This window comes from Excalfactoria chinensis, chromosome 1 (assembly GCF_039878825.1).
Source record: "Excalfactoria chinensis isolate bCotChi1 chromosome 1, bCotChi1.hap2, whole genome shotgun sequence".
Lineage (NCBI taxonomy): Eukaryota > Metazoa > Chordata > Aves > Galliformes > Phasianidae > Excalfactoria > Excalfactoria chinensis.
Genome location: NC_092825.1, coordinates 28720804 through 28740052, shown reverse-complemented (window position 1 = coordinate 28740052; position 19249 = coordinate 28720804). Strand labels below are relative to the sequence as shown.

The 19249-nt window shown below is 36.8% G+C and overlaps 1 protein-coding gene across 1 annotated transcript in view; it reads left to right on the top strand.

Moving 5' to 3' along the window:
• NELL2 (neural EGFL like 2) overlaps window positions 1-19249 on the top strand; it is a 143445-nt gene that overhangs the window by 81141 nt on the left and 43055 nt on the right. Inside the window, exon 13 of the mRNA XM_072328075.1 lies at window positions 921-1046. Coding sequence (XP_072184176.1) covers window positions 921-1046 — 126 coding nt within the window. The remainder of the gene's footprint in view (window positions 1-920; window positions 1047-19249) is intronic.

The following is a 19249-nucleotide window of genomic DNA, read 5'->3' as shown; positions in this document are numbered from 1 at the left end:
TCCAAATTAATATTGCTTTTATTCTTTGCTGCATAAAAATAGTGTGCAGAAGCTGCTTTGTTATTTGTGGTGTTTTCTTGGTCTTACCACTGAAGTATAGCCTAGCACAATAAATAGTACTAATTGTAGCCAAAGCGAGAATCCAAACCAATTAGGTTTTGAAGTCCATACCTACGGTGACTGATGTCTGGAGTTTCCTCTGTAACTTAATGCTGCTGCAGGTGTTCCATCCCAACAAGTATTTTTATCAAGTTGCATCTTTTTCCCACCAGAGCACACATTATTTAATAAACCACATTCTTTCATGTTCTTTTCAGATATGATGTTTGTATGTGTATCTGTGTATTTATGTATTCACACACTCACATTTACATATTAGAAAGTTTAAGTTACTGATTGCCTACTTCATAGCTCTATGATAAACTTCTAATAAGCTCTGGTGTCTTTGCAGAACTTATCATATTCATTACAGGTCCTTCCCAAACAGCACTGCCTGTTAGCTCCAAGGCATGTGGTATACACAGTAGTGTGTTTCTGTACTGGTGCCTGCGGTGACTACACCAATACAGCAATGGATACCACTACTGTGATGAGGCAGTTTGTCTCCTGTTTTGGGCCTCCAGTTATTTTTTCTGTTTTTCTTTAAACCACAGAAATAGCAGCACAGGCACTTCAAAAGGACTCAAGAAAGATCCAAGCCACTGTAATCTCCTTTGTAACTCCACTAACAGCTGTTCACAGAAAGCTCATGCTGCTCCTGTTGTTTGAACACTTGAAGCAGTTGTTTAAAAGTGGAAAGCAACAAACTTTCCAACATACACAGCTTGTCAAGGAACTCATTATCATCGGGAGTGGGCTTTGGAACTATATTAAAGAACGTAGTAGAAATTTACTTATCTTCCAATTTATCCTGTTCACAGATATCAATGAGTGTGCCGAGGGGCAGCACTACTGTCGGGAGAACACCATGTGTGTAAATACACCAGGATCCTTCATGTGCATCTGCAAAACAGGATTTATACGCATTGATGACTACTCATGTACAGGTGAGAGGGATATGCTTGCAAAATGAAATAGGATGGTAGCGTTTAACAGCACTGATATGTTTCTTCTAAGGTTAATCTTGGTTAGATTTACAAAACATCTACATGAAACATTAAACAGAATGAAATAATGACAAGGATATGGTGTGGTAAAGCTATTATTTTGTTACAGATTGTGTACATTGCATTGTTTGCCTGGAATTGTAAAGAAGTCAGGTTTGTGTCACATTGCATGGGCTTGGGTGCTGACAGAAAGGTAAAGGGAGGAGGCTGAAAAACAAGAGACCAAAAGTAGCACTTGGGAGTACTTAGTTTCCATGTGAAGTACCAGTGCAACTCCACTTGAGGACAAATGATGCTTCTTCAGACTTCTGATGGAGATAAATGTAGATGTTTAGATTAGATGCACATTGGATGTTGACATTGTCTTGTTTTTTTAAATTTGCTGAGACCTGGGAGTTCCCCAGCTGAATGCCTTGAGTTTGGAGGGCAAGAGCTCATGGAGCTTCCTGCTGCTGGATGTGATTGTCTGTCTCATCTCTGCAGCCTCTATTCAGGTTCTGCTGACAACAGAAGCTGCAGTGGAAGTGCTGCATTCATGCTGACTTTCTCTTGTTCTAGTTTTCTTTTATCACAAGTTATTTTAGGGTTATGGGATGAAAACTGAATATTTAAAATTGTCTTCCACATCAGAGCCAATCTGTTTGTGAATGACCAAGTGAACCATTGTAAACAACTTCACAGGAGCATTTGGTGCCTATAAATATAGCAAATAATGTATTTCTTGTTGCTCTGAACACTATATTCCTCTTATTTGCTGAAACATGTTGTTATGAAGTTCAGTGCAGTTCAGAAACTCTGGACAATTGAATGTGTGTAAAACTTGCTGGAAATCCATTGCATATCACTCATTCCAAGTGGAGGTAGGCTTTGTATTTTCAAATAATAGATTCTACTGGAATCTGCCTGATGGCTGGCAAGATGAATGATTTCTCCTCCACACTTCCTATGATCAAACAGAATAAGCTAATGCAAAAAGAAGTGAGGTAGTAGCTAAAATAGGTTTGTAAGGTTTCAAATCTTGAGTCTCTCTAGGCTGGATGAACCTTAAGACATGCAGTGACTGTGTAAGTCTGAAAAATGCTACTCGCTGCAATGTGGAAACCAGGATTTCCTTGGAGTTAAATTGTAGTGGGTTCTGGGTACTGAGAGGCAAACACGAGGGATGCTATGTCCATTCAGCTGTTGAATTTCCAGTAGTAGCAAGCTAAGATAGTTAAGTCTGTATGGCACAAAATAAATTTATTTTTACTGGTTCCTCCAGTGGAGGTGTTCGTCTGCTAGTGACATACGTAGAGTTTATGAGAATCTTGCATGACATTTTCATCAAACAGCAATAAATGAAAGGTCAATAATGTCTTAAAAATTGAGTGAAACATGGGAGATTTTTCAAGTCATTTCCTTTGATCAGTAAATGGCATTCTGTGCTTGTGATAGTCTGCATAAATGGCGTTGAGCATATTTACATTACAACACTTGGGCAAGTGGCAAGTGTATGTATTTGAATGTGAGGCTGCCATGATTTTTTCACCCTTCGGCATACCCTTTGCTGATTTTTGCCTTCTATTAAAGCTCCAGATGTATGACACTTTTGTGTGCACCCATCTGCCCAAATATAAATCTGAGGTAAAGCAAAGACAAATAGTGAGTGCATGTTGCTGTGGCTTTGAGATAGAGTCTGTAAAAGTTTTAAGCTACTAGCTTGCTTAAAATTGTCTTTGCTGAAGAAATTTATTGTGTTATGAGAACCACCAAAAGCTCCATTTAATAACAGCAATGAGTACAGGACATTACATGTTAATAAATCCATGCAAAATGATAATGGGAAGGAGTTTATGTTGATAATGGTAGTACTTTTCCATCCTATGAACAGAACAGTTTAACAGATTCAGTTTAGGCAGTTGTATTTGGATATAACTGAATTTTCATAAGCAGTGTTTATTCTTGCAGCAAATAGTTTACTAGGAAATCTCATTGTACTTCATTCTTTTTTGTTTTTTGTTTTTTTCTTCCTTTGTTTGTTTGTCTTTATTTTTGACTGGGGCCTTACTGGCATCCTGTTAACTTGAGACTAGAGAAAGAAAAGCATTTTCCAAACAGGTTTTGTTTAGAGAATCAGGGCAGTAAAGTATTTTATGGATCTCAGCCTGCATCACTCACATTTGCTCTGTGTAAGTCCATCAGTTTCATACTGCATTATATGACTGTAGAAATCAGCAACTTTGCCACTTCTAGATTCCAGATCCAGCTTGTCTGTGTCCAGCTCACCTCCCTGTGCATTGTGAGCTTATGGCACCTGGAGATCGTTCTGGTTAAGCTTCATATTTTTTGTCATGCTGATGATAGTTCCTGAAGTAAGGGCATAAACCAAGCCTTTTTATCAGGCTCAACAGCCAATCAGTAGGGAAAAAAACAATCACAACAGACCAAAAAGATACATTTGCAAATAAAGGAGATATTTTTTAAAAATTTTGGAAGAGTGCCCTATTTAACTCAGTGTATCTTCAAAATTGAGGCTTTGCACTGTCTAAACAATATTCTTCTGGGTTTTTTATTCTATTTGTCAGGTTCACTATAGAAGCTGCACTGCAGAGTTGAGGTATTCCTTAGTTGATACAAAACTCTGATGCTTACATCTGGCAACAATGAAAAGTGGAAAATATGTCTGTAAAAGAAATAGAATTTTAAAACGTATTCAAACACTGATATGCAAAATATCTTTATGTTCATACCATCAGATAGCCTTTGTTTTATGTAATTCATGCAGAAGGTGTTGTAGGACATAACATCTGCATTGCTCCTTTCTGTTTTCCTTGAGATACCTGAAAGCGTCAGCTTTGATAGCATCAGCTATCAGCTGCTATGGAAGGGTATATGAGGATGCCTGATGTCACCTACCCATGAGAACTATGCAGTAGAAACCTCACACAGATGTCTCTTATATGCAAAGTCAGTCCTGCATATCCTAGGGATCCCTTGGTACTACAAGAATACTATAAGCATCTACAAAGAGCCTAGGCTCAAAGATTGGAGTTGATGTGATTGCATAAATCTACAGTTCTGCCCAAATGTATCAGTGCTTGTGTACAGAAACTGCAAAGCATTTTGACTTTTTCCAGTGTTTGCAATTAAACTCTCTTCCACAGAATTTTAAGTTTTTGGCAAGTCTCTATTTGCCATACTGACAATTCCAGGTTTTACTTGCTGGCTGAGGAAGACAGATTTTTAATGCTGTCCAGAAACAACAAGAATAGAGTAAACAGCTGCTTCTGTGTGTTGCTAAATGCTCAATTTTTAAAATATATTTCAGATCACACTGTTCCTTGTAATACTGTGTGATCAAACCCATTTGTGTAACTGTAGCTGTGCATAAAGTATCTGGCTTGCTGCAAGCTGGACCTAAGATCTGCTAGCACATTATTGGGAATGTTATTAAGCAGGAAGAAGACACTTTTAGCTTAGAATTAATGCGTCGTGCACACAGGATTGCTGAAGCACAGGAAGATATTGAAAAGATACAGCTGTACCTTGATGAGGCAGGTTGTGATGTGAACGACGTCCTCACAGCTTGCTGGCAGACTAACGTGGTGCCTTATTGTTCCATGCTGATACACGCATGCCTGCATATGTAATTTATCAGTCATTGATTGAAATGGAAGAGAGACATAAAATCAGTGGCATTTAAGGATTTTTCTCCTACATGAGACATTTGAAAAGAAATCTGTGCTATCTGTCTCTGTCAGAGCCCTGCACACAAAGGACTGATTTAGGCAGCATATTGCTGTTTCCAAAGCACCTCCAGTGTCTTTCTTCATGGCATCTTTATTGCAAGTTTTACAATAGATCTGAATTACATTATGATTTTCACAACAAAGGATGTAATGAAGACATCAATTTCAGATTTTGTTATTTGTATTCATCTTGGAAGCAAGTTTCACAGGGTTAGATTGAGTTAGTCACAACCGTATTTACACAGAAATCTCTTGTTCATGGCTGATTTTATGTTCAGAAATCAATCATGGCTATGAGAAGGGGAGATGAGTCCTAAGCTGCACTAATATGCCAAATGGGTGCACGAACTGCAAATTAAAGGCATAAAAAATATGCCCTGGGCTACCACGCTTTCCCTGATTTCATATTGTCTCATTCCCCATCCACTTTGCTTCACAGAACCTGAAGTGTTATGGCATTGCACTGGGGAAGGCAGGCAGAAAATGGCACAGTGCTCTGCTGGGATAGTTTATGTGTGTAGCGGCATGTGGTACCATCACTGGTGTATATGATTAAACTTAAGTGCTTTAGTATTTTTCTGGGATAGTAATACTGGCATCCTTACTCTGTCTGGGGTTATGAAAATGCACAAGCTGTTTTCTTGGCTGGAAAAAAAAAAACCACAAGAGTTTTCTTTCTGAGCATAAGGGTGCAGATGGCCACCTCCAGTGTTGTAGTGTAATCCACAGTGGGTAGCAATGCTCTGAACATAATATTTCCTGCACCATTTATTTTTCTTTAACTGAAAAAGGGAGAAGTTAGGAAATGAGAGATGAGGGCTCTCTCTTTTTCACACTTTGTTTCTAACAGTGAGGAATTCCTACAGTCTTCAGCAGATGTTTAATCATATTTAGTCCCAGCACAAGTCATTAGTTTTTGAAATAAACTAAACTGTCTTGGGACCACTCACCTAAGTAACCCATCAAAATGGAGCAGGAGAAAGAAAACCCTGTGGGAATTAGTGCAGCATCCTCCTTAGATCACAGTAAGACAGAGAAGGATGTACGCTGTCACCCAGAGAAGTGATGGATTTTCCAAGCCCAGGACAATTTGTAAGGTTCCATTTCTGTGCAGTCTCATGAGGCACCTATTCTCTTCTTTATTCCACTTCCCAACCAGTGTGGAAAGGGATTATGGTGGAAGTTGCACCAGGGTAAGTTTAGGTTGTATATCAGGAGATACTTCTTTACGGAAAGGGTTGTTAAGCACCGGAATAGGCTCCCCAGGGAGGTGGTTGAGTCACCATCCCTGGATGTGTTTAAAAACTGTTTGGATGTGGTGCTCAGGGACATGATGTAGTGGAGCGTTGTTAGGGTAGCATGGTTAGGTTGTGATTGGACATGATGATCCTTATGGTCTTTTCCAACCTGAACAGTTCTATGACTCTATGATTAATGGGTGCATCTGTGGGCTCTTGGACTCTCCTATGGGTGGGAGCTCCCATGGCAGAGGATGGGGAGGTGTGGAGAAGGCAGGGCATTTTAAGTGCCTCCAAATGGGCTGCTCCATGCTTTATGCTCAGTGGTAGCAGCTAGGGAGGCATTAGGAATCTCTGTAGACTTCAGGGCAGAGACCTGAAGACTGTAAGAGCATATCTTCCATGAATCCCTATACTTGTGATCTGAGTGAGATATCAAATGACGAGACCTACTGAAAGCGGTGCAAAATGTGTTGGATTTATTGGGCTTTAACTGGGTCCATCCAGCTAGAACTCACTGGCTTTTCCCTCCATCCCTCCCCAGCATATTTAATTCATTCGTGTGTTTCAGAGAGTTTTTCAACAATGTTTCTCCTAAAATGCTGTCAGTGCATTCAGCATTTGTTTGTTTATTTATTTATATTTCAGTGGCCTATCTCGGGAAACTGAAGTCTGATAATTGCTGCTGTATAAATTGCCAGGAAGCGTGGTGGTAGCATTAAGCAACACCTGAAATGTTAATTCATTGGAATACTGGCAACTCTGCATATTTTCCAAATCAAATTAAATCACAAATCTGTTTCAAATTGGAAGAAATTCCAAGAACAGCATTGAAATAATTAACGGTCTGGGGAGATTGACTTGGCATGTGGGGAAGATTTAAGGAGAAAACTCCACTGTTAGCTGCATAATGATGATGAGTGTACAAAAAGTAGGAATTTTGGTAACAATAATGCTAACTGGTACTTTCTTCAGGGGTGTCAGTAATGAAGGGGAAAGGGCAGAAGAAAGGCTTGCATCACTGTGGATTGGCGATCAGTACTGTTCTAGTTATCTTTTGTCTGACCCACAGACTACACCCTTAATATTATGGGACGTTTTTGAAACAAAGACAGCTGGTCATAGCACATAGACAAGGGCTTGTCACATTTAGCCTGATTGGTTCTCATGCATATGATGTTATCTCACTTATCTCTGTGCTTTCTTCACCTGATGCAGCCGTTTTTGTTTCCTCACTCTGTTTTTTTCCACTGGCCACACTGTTGTGATTTATTTTATGTTTGCTTTGCCCACAGTAGTCAAATCTGTGTTCCTTCTAAGCCCTCCTAAGATTTAGTTCCATTTATGTAGATAGTTGAAAACCATGCATCTACCTGATTTTCTGCTAATGCCAGTGAATAATTTAATGAAGTTCTAGTGGAAGGTAATATTTTAGGTCATTATGAATGTTCTTCACCCATAGTTGTTTTCCATTTGTAAGGTCAGTAAGGTGACAGTCCTTTTACTCCTAGAGATTGACCTCACCTGCTATGGGGAGAGAGAGAACTTCTAAGGGCTATTTGGGTGATGTCTCCGCTTAAGGGGGATACTTGCTGGCTTGGTATTTTGTGAAGCACTGACACATGGGTTTTTTTGAGTGCATATCCTGTAAGAAACATCTGTAATTTTCCAGTGTCCATGCCGAGTCTGGGTCAGAGGATGATGGGCTAATGCGATTCTTTAGCAAATGATAGACGATTTCTTTTAGAACTGCCATATTTCCTCCATTGCTTTTGAACACGAAGTATTAAAAATATAATTCTCAGCAGAAATTGGAGTTACCTTTGGAGGTTTATCTTCTACCCATCTTTTGAAGTCTCAATATTAGTCTTATACACCTCATACAAAACCTGCTTTACATGCACCAATGCTCATTTTTAACTATCCTCTCAGCCAGGGTAAATGCAGATGTGTTTGTCTGTTAGTTGTTGTTGATAAAGCAAAATATTGGGTCCTCTCACTTTTTTCTTCATTAATTTTTTGTTAACAGTGTAAAATCTTATGAGGATACTTCTGAGAAAACGGAGATGGGGTCTTCACTATGCTAATGGTCCCCATCTTATTCCCTGAGTGCAGATGCTCAACTGCTAAACCCAACAGAGGCCTGTTATTTGGCTGAGATAGCACAGGTCAAATGCTGTTTATGATTCAAAGCTATCAGAGGTTTTTCTGGCTGTCTGGTTGTTCCCCTCCTATTCTTGCTAAATACAGCTATTTTTGACAGGGGAATGCATACACTATTTTTTTTTAAATTACCTTGGTACTCTGACACTCTTCAGATAAATGATTCTGCTTGGCATCTAGAAATGAAGTTCATAAGGCTGCATTTGCTGTGGGATTCCATGCAGATTTCATTGGTTTATTTTTGACTTGTAAATACATCAGTTGTTCAGGACATAAACAGTGAGGGAAAACATGTCCTATATTGTACAGAAGAAACAGTGCTTAATGGCAGAGATACTTGAGGAAAATCTCTGTTGGACTGCCCAGACTTTTCTTCCAGATACGCAAGAAAAGTTGCAGATAGGGTTAAGTATCATGCATTTTTAGTTATTTGTGTTCTAACTCTACATTTCATTTCTTATGAATGAATTCTTGGAAGCTGAAAGAGAATGTCTGTCCTTAGTTACAATGCAAAATAAAATCTAGCCTATGTGTGAGGAATGTGGGCTGTTTTAGCACCTGCAACCCCTTCTTGTAAGATTCATGTAATTGGCTGGGATGAAAACTACTAGAGGGCTGATGTAATCCAGGCTTCAATTAAGTCATCCAGCTTTTGTTTTAAAGATGCACACTCATCCTTAGTTAATTAATGGTATAAAAATGGCCTACTTTTCCAGACACGTAAGAGCATCCACAAGTCATTGCAGAGATAATAGGAGCTGATAGTGCTTAGTACATTGGTAAATGAGGCCACATGTTAATAAGTGACTAAATATGGCTACAAGATGCAACTTTATTCAACACTGCTGTAAACCCTTCACTGATGCAAAGCAGTTTAAAAATGTCTGTGATCTCAGATCAGTCATATAGTGTACTGACTTTATTATTTGAAAATATAGTGTTATGAGGCATTATGAAAATAAACTGTTTTTTGCTGTTTTTTTTTTCCTTCACTTTGATGAGGTCAGCAACATTTTGAGTTTTCCTTAAGTTCTTCAGTTTGTACAACAGCTGAACTCGCTGACCCTGCTTAAATAAAAGCTAAGAATAATTGTACAGTATGATGCAAGGGATAGAGAGATAATGAAGCATACTGACAGTGACTCCTTTCTGTAGTGGCTTTCAGTGGCTTGAGTAAGGAAATGCTCTAGTCAGAGAAAATACAATGAGGAGCTCTGGATTTATAATGATGTTAGACAAACCATCTGCCTTTTCCATCTCTGATTTTGGTGATTCTCCCCCAAGTTATATTAAAAGTAGCATGAACAAACATGCATTATGAAATGGTGTAATCTCAAACTCACTATGCTGATGGTGTCTTGCCATACTGTCATGGTTGCTGTTAGCAATAAACACTCTAGAAGTCAGCTTGTATGTACAGAGCATTTTCAGCTCAAAACTCATTTGCCTCTGATTTCCTTGACTTGGTACAGTTTCCATTCTGTTTAACCATATGTCAGCCCACACAAATCCTCAGGCTCTCAATCCTCTTTCAGGATAAATTCTCTCCTATGTTGTACAATATCCGCTTTCTAGTTGTGAGATAATTCACAAAGCTAATAGAGGAGTGATCATTCAGACTGAGCTTGTTGCTTTGCTACTGCATTACTTAGATAACAACACAAGTCATTTTTGTATATCTTCTATATCTTATACAAAGAATATTTGGCTTTACTTGGATTGGATCAGGTTATCACTGACAACTTAGTTTAGAGGATGTTTTGATTTGAAACTTTTTTCTTCTAAGAGGATACTCTTTAGGTCTCATTTCCTCCTTGGTTACTGACCTAATTCATAGCCACTATACATCTGGCTAAGCAAGTAACGGCAGGATTGATTTCTTAGCTGATCAAAACCCAACACACTTTAAAGGGTCTTTGGTAGAATAAAATTTGAGTCAATAAAAAAGAAAGCATATTCAATTGACAAATAAATTAGCGTGTGATCTTCAATATTGGATCATCAATTCTTTTACGGAAATTATTCATCTTTTTATAGATGATCACAAACTGTGAAAGATAGACTGAAAAGATAAGGAAACTAGGCAGGCAGTTTCTTTGAAGTTGCAAAGATCTTTCTGGCTCAGGAGAAGGGAGTCTGATACTATTGTGTCATTGAAAGAGTCGGCAGTGAAGGCAGTTTGATGGCTTGCATTTACCGTATCTGAGCCAGCTGGTGACTGGCTCATGGTGGAAGAGCTTAGCCTTATCTCACAGGAACTCTAGTCAAAGCCAGTGAGGGATGGGAGAAAGATAGCTTATAAAAAGGAGCAATGGAGTTATTTAAATTATTTGTTTATGTTATAGTCATATACATGTAACACATCTACAATGAAAATCAGTATAGCCATGTACGTATATGTATATGTATATAATCAGTAATTTCTCAATCAACTTGTGCCCTTTGCTTTTGAAATCTTTTGAGATCAACATGTTCTATGCTATATGGCAAATTATTTCCTTAACTTGTGTTTAATACTGTCAGTAAATTCATAAAGTCACTGTGACTTGATATTAGTCATCATTGGTTACATCCTGCCTGGGTCTCTTGGATAATTTTTTATCAATATAATATTCACTGGTGTCAGTATTTCAGACTGGTGATTTTTGACTTACAAGAACAGATCTATCTATTTTGCTGCATCAAACTGTGTCTTCCAATTAGCAGCCAAAAGATTTTGGATTTTTAGCTTACAATCCTCTATTCCAGCCATGTGCTTGAGGACTGGCTTTGCTTGCCTGCATGGTACAAACCTTTCAACCACAGCACAAACCTCTTACTTGCTAGTCCACTACTCCTTCTTTGCACACAATTTTTGATGAAATGCACCCTGGAATATCTTGGTGCACAAGGTAAAAATATTGGGCTTATTCACTTCATTGACTCTTCTGGTGCTGGTGTACTTCTGAATAATCCCAAAGAAAGGCCTGTGTTTTTACTTTTGCTTTTTACTTCTGATCCACATGGAAATTTGCAGCCAGGCTGTGACTGCTCCTGAACAAATTCATATAATGAAAGCTAATTGGTGCTTTTTCTACTCTTCATTTTCTAACTAAAACTAATTTCAGTTCCAGAATCTTTTCTGTGTTTACCAGCTTTCCCAAATGAATGGAAGAAAGAGGTAATGGCAGGACCTCCTTGTGGCGGTCAGGAAGAGTAGGTCAACAAGAGGGATGGAATACTATCTGCTGAGAAAATACATTAGTCTCCATTCTTAGGCCTTTGCTCAGGTGATGCCCTGAGAAAGACTGGACAAGTTATCATCATTTATTTGAAAAGTTACGTTGATACAAAAGGGAGCACTGCCATTTACTGTGGGCTCCAGTATAACACAATGCTGAAATACTCAGGTGAAATTTCACTTTTTGTAGTGAAGATACATAAAGTGAGGCAGTGTTTAAAATAATGCGTCTACAGAAGATGCTTGATATTTTTTTTCTGAAGACATTCTCAATATATAGAACTATTCTGTTTTACTCATTTCGTTTTGTATATTAGTGCTTTTTGAAAATACTTGTGGTTTTGAGGCATCTTCAAGTTTGAACAAAAAAAATTAAAACAAGAAATATTAATCAACTTTCCTGAAATCAATGCCCTTTACAATTTATATTTGGTGTGAAAAATTGATGCTTTTCTCCATCAAATCTGTGAAAAATTTGCAAGTCTTGATGTTTAGCTTGAGAACTGAGAGCTCTTCCAACAAGGTTGGCAATAAAATAGAAGGCTATTCTACCTAAAGGGTTTCTGGAGTTTTGGTACAAGTTTTTCTATATTTTTTTTGACAAGCATCCACACCATCTTACAAAGACTGCATCTGTCTCGTACTGACCCTAAGTGCTATAATTGTTACACATCTTCATAGGTACGGAGAGACAGAACAAAGAATTGTATGTATTCTATACATTAGAAGTGAAAGATATTTCGAAAAAACATTTGCTTTCAGCTAATATGATTAATCTGCAACAGATACTGATTAAAGTCAAAAGACACCAATGTCTTCTCTAGGTATTCTTTAAAATTGCTATGGAAAGGCAATGAGAATTAAGAATCTCTGTATTTCAATCTCATGTTTTTCTTCATGAATAAGAGTTTTTGTTTGTTTGTTTGTTTTGTTTTGTTTTTAATATACTTATTTGCATTTTAGTCCTTCATTTTGTTTACTTGTTCCAGTATGTTTCCCTTCCAACATATTAATAATAGAAGTGACTGCTTGATTTAAATGAGAATCAGTATTTCATTAAAATGCTTATTTTCTAATACAAAATAATGTTAAAGTGGTGGACTGCTTAACCATGCAGTAAATGATGAATTTATACTATCCCAAATATCTGTCTTGGCAGATATTGGAACTAATTTGTAAATACCTACTAAGTTAATGTCCAAGTCACATAGAAACAGAGATTTGGACTGGACTGACAAAGATAAGCAGCTCTGAGTCACAGAGACCAATCATCAGGGAAAATATATTGTTAGCAACAGTAATTACAGGAGGTAATTGTGTCATTTACCCTGTTACAGACCACTAAATGTCATGAATTTGGAACATAGCAGCTGTCACACAGTATTAACTTTGATGTTCTGGGTTTGGAAAATTATAGAACTTTTCAGTGATGGCGTGTTTAAAAAAAAAAAAAAAAAAGATTAAGGCTTTACATTTTTCAAAGTGGGCATAGAATGGTCAGATCTTTTTAAGATAAGAGGACCGATTTTTGGAAAAGTGGATGTTCATCAAGAGCAATCCCTTTTAATTATTTATCTGTGTTTTTAAGAAGTTTGGGTTGTGCACATGTTTAGTAAGTCTAGATTACTTTTCTCCTAGCTCTTTAAAGGGTGAAAATGGATGCAGAATTCAACTTAACTTCTGTATACATAGTTTTACTGTTTGGGAAGTAAGTAGAGAATGCGTTTGATTTTCATCTACACAGTTACTCCAGTCTGCCACGAGTAGCTGAGGTGTACTATCAACTTAGTATAACCTTCCAGGGATCGAGCTTTATGTTATTTTTAAGTGCTCCACACAGTAGGTTGATCAAGAAGAAGGGATCAGGATCAAAGCAACAGCAGCATCCAGTGCTGTAATGCTTTCCATTTTCTTCACCTGACAAGCACTGTCCATGATAAAAGTAGTGTAGGTTGTTAGTGTAATTTGCAAAGAACCCTCTGGAAAATGAGTTAACAAACTCTGGACATGATATCCCCAAAAGAATGGAAAAGGGACCACTACCTGTCTCCAGGCAGTGAGACATTTTTAGTTCATGAGTCCAACTCTGAATGGTACTTGATTCCTTAGACATCTTTCTGCTGTCCCATTGCATATCCATCCATGTTGCTCAACAGTTCTTTGGGGCCCTCTGGTTATGTAAATGGTCTGCAAGTTCTTACTTGCAAAATCCAAGAACAGACAGCAAGTTACAAACTTCAGGTCTGAGAGTCTGAGAGACACTTCTCTGCTTTATTTATACAACAGAAGTATGTGTAGCATGGAGGCCAAGTGTCCAATACAAGTATCTGTTGCTGATGTCAGATTTGCATAACGCAGAGCCTTTAAGTAGGGAAACAGTAAATGAAAAGGGTTAGCATTAGGGTAAGAAGTAAAATAAACTTCTTTTTATTTTTTTATTTTTTTGGCTGAGGAAATTGCAGTAGGTTACTTATAGCTCCAGTCTGGCAGTTCTACTAGCAATAAAATAGGGAGGTGTACTGTAGATGCAGAATTTGCCATCATTGCCACTTTTGACAGCATAATAGGAGATTTTGAAAGCATCAGTTTATTGTAAGTACATAGGATGTTTAGAGTGCAATACAAGTTGGAATTTGAAAAGATTTACCTTGGAAAACATAATACCTCTAGCAACATTAAAATAAATAAAAAACATAAAAGAAGAATGTATGGAGAAACATCTCATGAAATGAGACATGTAATTTCTTTTAAAACACAGAAACCTTATTTTAAAATGTCAGTGATAAAAGAGACAAGATATTAAAAGATCAGTTTGAATTACAGCAAAAAAGAAGCGTCTGACAAGGTCACAGACCTTATGTCTAGACTGAAATCTTTTAAGGTGGGATTTTCAAAATTATTTTGCATTTACATTACAGTTTTACCATTGAAATCAGTGGGAGTTACAGATTTTCCTTTAGGGGAGAAAGGCTTATGCTAAGTTATTTAGAAAATCCTTCCTTTAAATTTTTTTGTTCAAGAAGGAATATACAAAATGGCAGACATGAAGAAGCAGGAGATAAATTAAAGCTTACTTAACTTTGACTGTCATACTAAATATTCTTCAGTATATTTCCTTTGCCTAACTTGTTGAAATGTGCAAAAATTCACAGACTGCTGTGTGAAGTAATACCAACTAATTTTACAATAGAACCCGCTGTGAAAAGAGTGTATTTTGCAAAAATACATTTTGCTTCACAAAACTGGAAATCGTTATTATAATACTGGATGAAGAAATCTAACTGGGTTTAAAAAGGTTTCAATAATTTGTTAAAACATGGTGGGGAAAGATGGAGGGAATAATATTAGTCCTGGAAAGATGTATTTTAGTCATCAGATTGCCCATTGTGGCAGGGACTGAAAATGACTTTGTTCCAGGAGATCTCAGCAGCGATTACACAATGAATAGATATTACAGGAAGGAAGGGATGGACCAAAATTCCGTCTGCCTGCTGGGCTTCTCAAGTTAAGTCTTAGGGGACTGTATACCCTGATTGGAGCTATAAAATATGTTATTGGATTTACCACTAGTGGGCAATTTGAAAGGACTTACAGCTAAGAGTTTCACATTTCTTCAGTCTGGGAGGAAAACCCAGAGCCCAGAGCACAAAATACAAAACAAAACAAAGAAAAGGAAAAAAAAAGAAAAAAAAAAAAAAAAAAAAAAAAAAAGACAAATAACATAATATCTTGGAAGGAAGATTAAGTCTTTAAGTCCAAGTAAGAGCGTAAGAAAAAGCATCTAAGCCCCTTGCAGACTTTGATGTGTGAAATAGTTTTCTTTAGACAAGCTGTGGAATAAGACGTAAAATGGAAAATATTCTTAAAGTACGTTTTCAAACACAAGTGATTGGAAGTGGGAGACGTTTCAGGGATGAATTTCATTATTACATTCAGTGTCAGGATTTCTCTTTGTGAAACATATTATGCATAAAGAGAATATCAAGGTATTTAAAGAGGTAATTAGTTAATCACAGTTAATCAAAGCAGTGTGCAAGCCAAGTTTGACATCATGGTATAGTTTAGCTGATCCTTTCAATTGCTATAAGCATACAACTTCAGCATATGCAGATTCTAAGCCAGCTATGTATCATCATTTAAAAATGCTTCTTATGGTCTCCTTTTCTGTGCGTGACACCCATAAGGTCCTTGGAACAAAATCTCAATCAGAAAATAATCAGTTTTGAGATTCTTTGTGCAGAAACACTTTTACATAAACCAGTATCTGACAATTCTAATTTCAATCAAATGACGGATCTGACAGCACTTAAACTGAAATAGTTCAAGTTGTATATATGAAACACCAAAGTACCAGCTCAGTCCCTACCTGTTTCTGGTCTCCTCAGTGCCACAACCACTTCAGAGCTTTCTGCAAAGCACTCCTAACCTCAGAGAGAGATGCAAGGAGAATAGGTTTGTGCTTTCTCTTGTTCAAGTGTTTTTCAGCTGCTTTTAACCCTTAGTAAGTAACAGTCAGTAATATAGGCTCACCTTTGTAGTATAAATGCAACACAGTCCTGGAGCCTTTTTTTGTAGTGGATGTTAAAAGGATAACTGAATTTTGACTGTACCCTCAGTTTCTTCCTAAGATTTTGTCGTGGTTTTCTTGATTTATCTTTTTTATCACTTAAAAAGCAAATACAGAATAAGTAAATACATTAATGTATAAAAGAGAGGAGCAGACATCTGGATAAGATGATGGCAGCTGTTCTCCCTGAAGAACAACAATGGGCTAAGTAATTACAGATAGAAGCAGCATTTCAGAAAGGAAGATCATCTCTAAACAGACCTTGAAAATAGAACATGCTATCCTACAGCTATTTTTATTATCAACATCATTAAGATTTAAAAAAAAAAAAAAAAAAAAAAAAAAAAAAAAAGGAAAATTCTAGGCATAGATTTCTGAAAAATAGTTGTTTATGCCTGCACTGAAGAAAGAAAATGAAAACCAAGAGAAGGATGAATATATGTGAGTGTATGAATGTGAAAATCAATGAAGTAACAAGATTAGCAATGAACTGACTATTGTGGGGAGACATGGATTTTCATATCCACAGCTTGAACAAAGGACAACTGCTGGTGGTCATTAATTAATGATTAATGACTTCTGTGTTAACTAAAGATAAAGAATATGATGGCAATTGTGAGTGATTAAAGCTTCCATCTTGCCTTGGAATTAGGAAATGGCCATAGAAAAATGAATTGGGAAATATTAGAGTTGAGAAATATCAATATAAAAATGTGTCTTAAATATATGGAAATTGTAGCATAATCATTAATGATTTTACGCTATTTGCTCATTGAAAATACTATGCATATACTAGGACAAGTAACCCTGCTAATTAGAGCTTAAATTGTCTAATATGTGGTCTTTGAAGAAATTAACCATCTGTCATTTCTTTATGGTTCCTAATGGAATACATCTTCCAAACTGCCTATATAATTAATACTGATTTTTGTCTTGTACATTAATTATATGAGGAAAAGAGCTTGTAATTAAGATAAACTGTAAGTGGGCATTTAAGTGTGTTGGGTGCTGATAATTCAAGTGAGGTATCTGTTGTCACTTTCACTGCCACATCCAATTGTCAGTTGATCACCACCATAGATTTGTACTTAATCAATGCAAAGGAGACAGGTGACAAAAAGTAATTTGAGTTCCAGAATTCAGAGATAGCGTGAGGAGAAAATACTTAAAATATTCTGTTTATTTAAAAGATTTTAATTTAATCCACATGCTCCTCACTCAAAAATGGATATCTGTTGCATGGCATTACAAGATTACAAGTGGAGAAGTGTATTTTATTTACACATGTGGGAACTTCTATGAATTTCTATGCTTCAAGTGTTTATTTTCCAATGCTGGTATGGAATGGTTTGAGAAAACTGACAGCATTATATTCTTTACCCACAAGTAGGAGATGTAATTCAGTCATAATAATTCCTTACTACTGTTGGATTGGACTCTATTTGTTATATTTTCTTTGCATAGATGTTTGCAGAATTTGGATGTGCAGGACAAGTATTGGGAAGGTGCAGTATGCAAGTGGGAAGTGCTTTACGGATTTTATTTCTAATTGTAAAATGCAAAGTAGGAAGGATAGGGGCTGATGTCATTCTGCACTATGAAAATAAAAGGAGTAGGAAGTGGCTGATGCACTTTGCGGTCAGCATGTTAGCTTCTGCTGACTTCTACAAGAATCTCTGCACAGATGATAAAAGCTGTAGGACAGATCCCCATCTGCCATTGCACTGTCATATGTCATAGGATTCATTGGGTCTGTAGTAGTTTATGCCAGCACTGCATCTCCTGAGGAGGCAGTACTTTACCCTTCATATCCCTCTGAAGTGACATCTTTGTCAAGGAAACCACAAGAATTGTTCTGTAGTAGTTCCAAAGTAAAATAAAATTCATCCCTTTCTGTGCATATAGGTATGTCTAACTGATTTGTTACACATCCAAATGCATGAATTAATTATTATCATCACATAATTTTTGTATCTCTGTCATCTGTGTCATAATGGCCATTCTCTGTTTTATAAGAAATGTACATTTGTATTCATTCTTACTGTTGTTTTAGTGTAGAGCAGTAGCACATTTTGGAGGTGAAACTTCCTTTATCTAGAAAGAGATCATTGTAGACGTAATTTATTCAATATAAATACTGTGTTTTAAACTTCATTTGGTCTCACAACAGAGAGCACTGTTGAGCAGAATCCTGGCAAAAAGGATTTTAGATCTATTAGGCAATATAGCTGTAGAGGTAATCACTGAGATTAGTGCATTTGGTTTTATAGAAAGTTTATGCAAGTGTGGGTGTGTTAATGGTTAAATCTCTCTCTAAAAGTCATTTTTATTTCCTTGCCAGTGTACTACTCCTATACTGGCCCAGCCCCATCATCATTATGGTGCACAGTGAAATAAGTATGGACATTTGTTAAATGTGTGTCACATTATTTCCTAAGAAGTAGCTTGAAATGAGTGACCTTACTGTTGCTTCTTGGAGCATCAGAAATATATTTGGGCAGTACTGACATTCTAAATAATGCAAATGATGTTTCTGTCATGTTTTTTTGAACTTTAAAAAGTGGAAGAAGTCATATTCACAGTTCTCTTTAGACAATTCTTTTATGAATTGCTTTTTTGCTTCTTTATAATGCACAGCCCAATCTGCTTCTACAGTTTCTAGACTGATATTTAAGGTTGCTGAACTCATTCAATGTCTTCTCTATTTAAGATGACTTTCTGAATATTTCAGCAAAATAAGAAGACAGTGTAAAGTGTGAGTTAATGAAGAATTATCAACCACCTTTTTTCATGACAATCAAGTATTTCTATCTTTAATAGAGCTAGATAAAGAAAAAAGCTCTTTCTGATAGTCTCTTCAACATTGTTGCAGATGGTATGCCATACATGAAAAGACTGAATGTTGTAAGGCGCTTTATGTGCAGGACTTTTCCCCCTCTATATTTTAACCATTTATTATCAGTCCGTATCAGAGCCAGTCATGCAGTGCAGACTGATTTCTCTGTGTGGTGCCCTCAAAATGTATGGAGGGAATACAAAGAAGTATGGAAGGAAGGAATATGAAGTACTATGTTGAAATAGTTTTAACAGTGCTATTGAACCCAAGCTCACATGAGGCCGGGTAACCAATCTAGGTAAAGGTAAAATATTCCATTTCTTTTTTGATAACATTTTCTATTTATATAATTTCAAAATGTCTGTTTCTGTACTTACACTTCTGTGGCTGA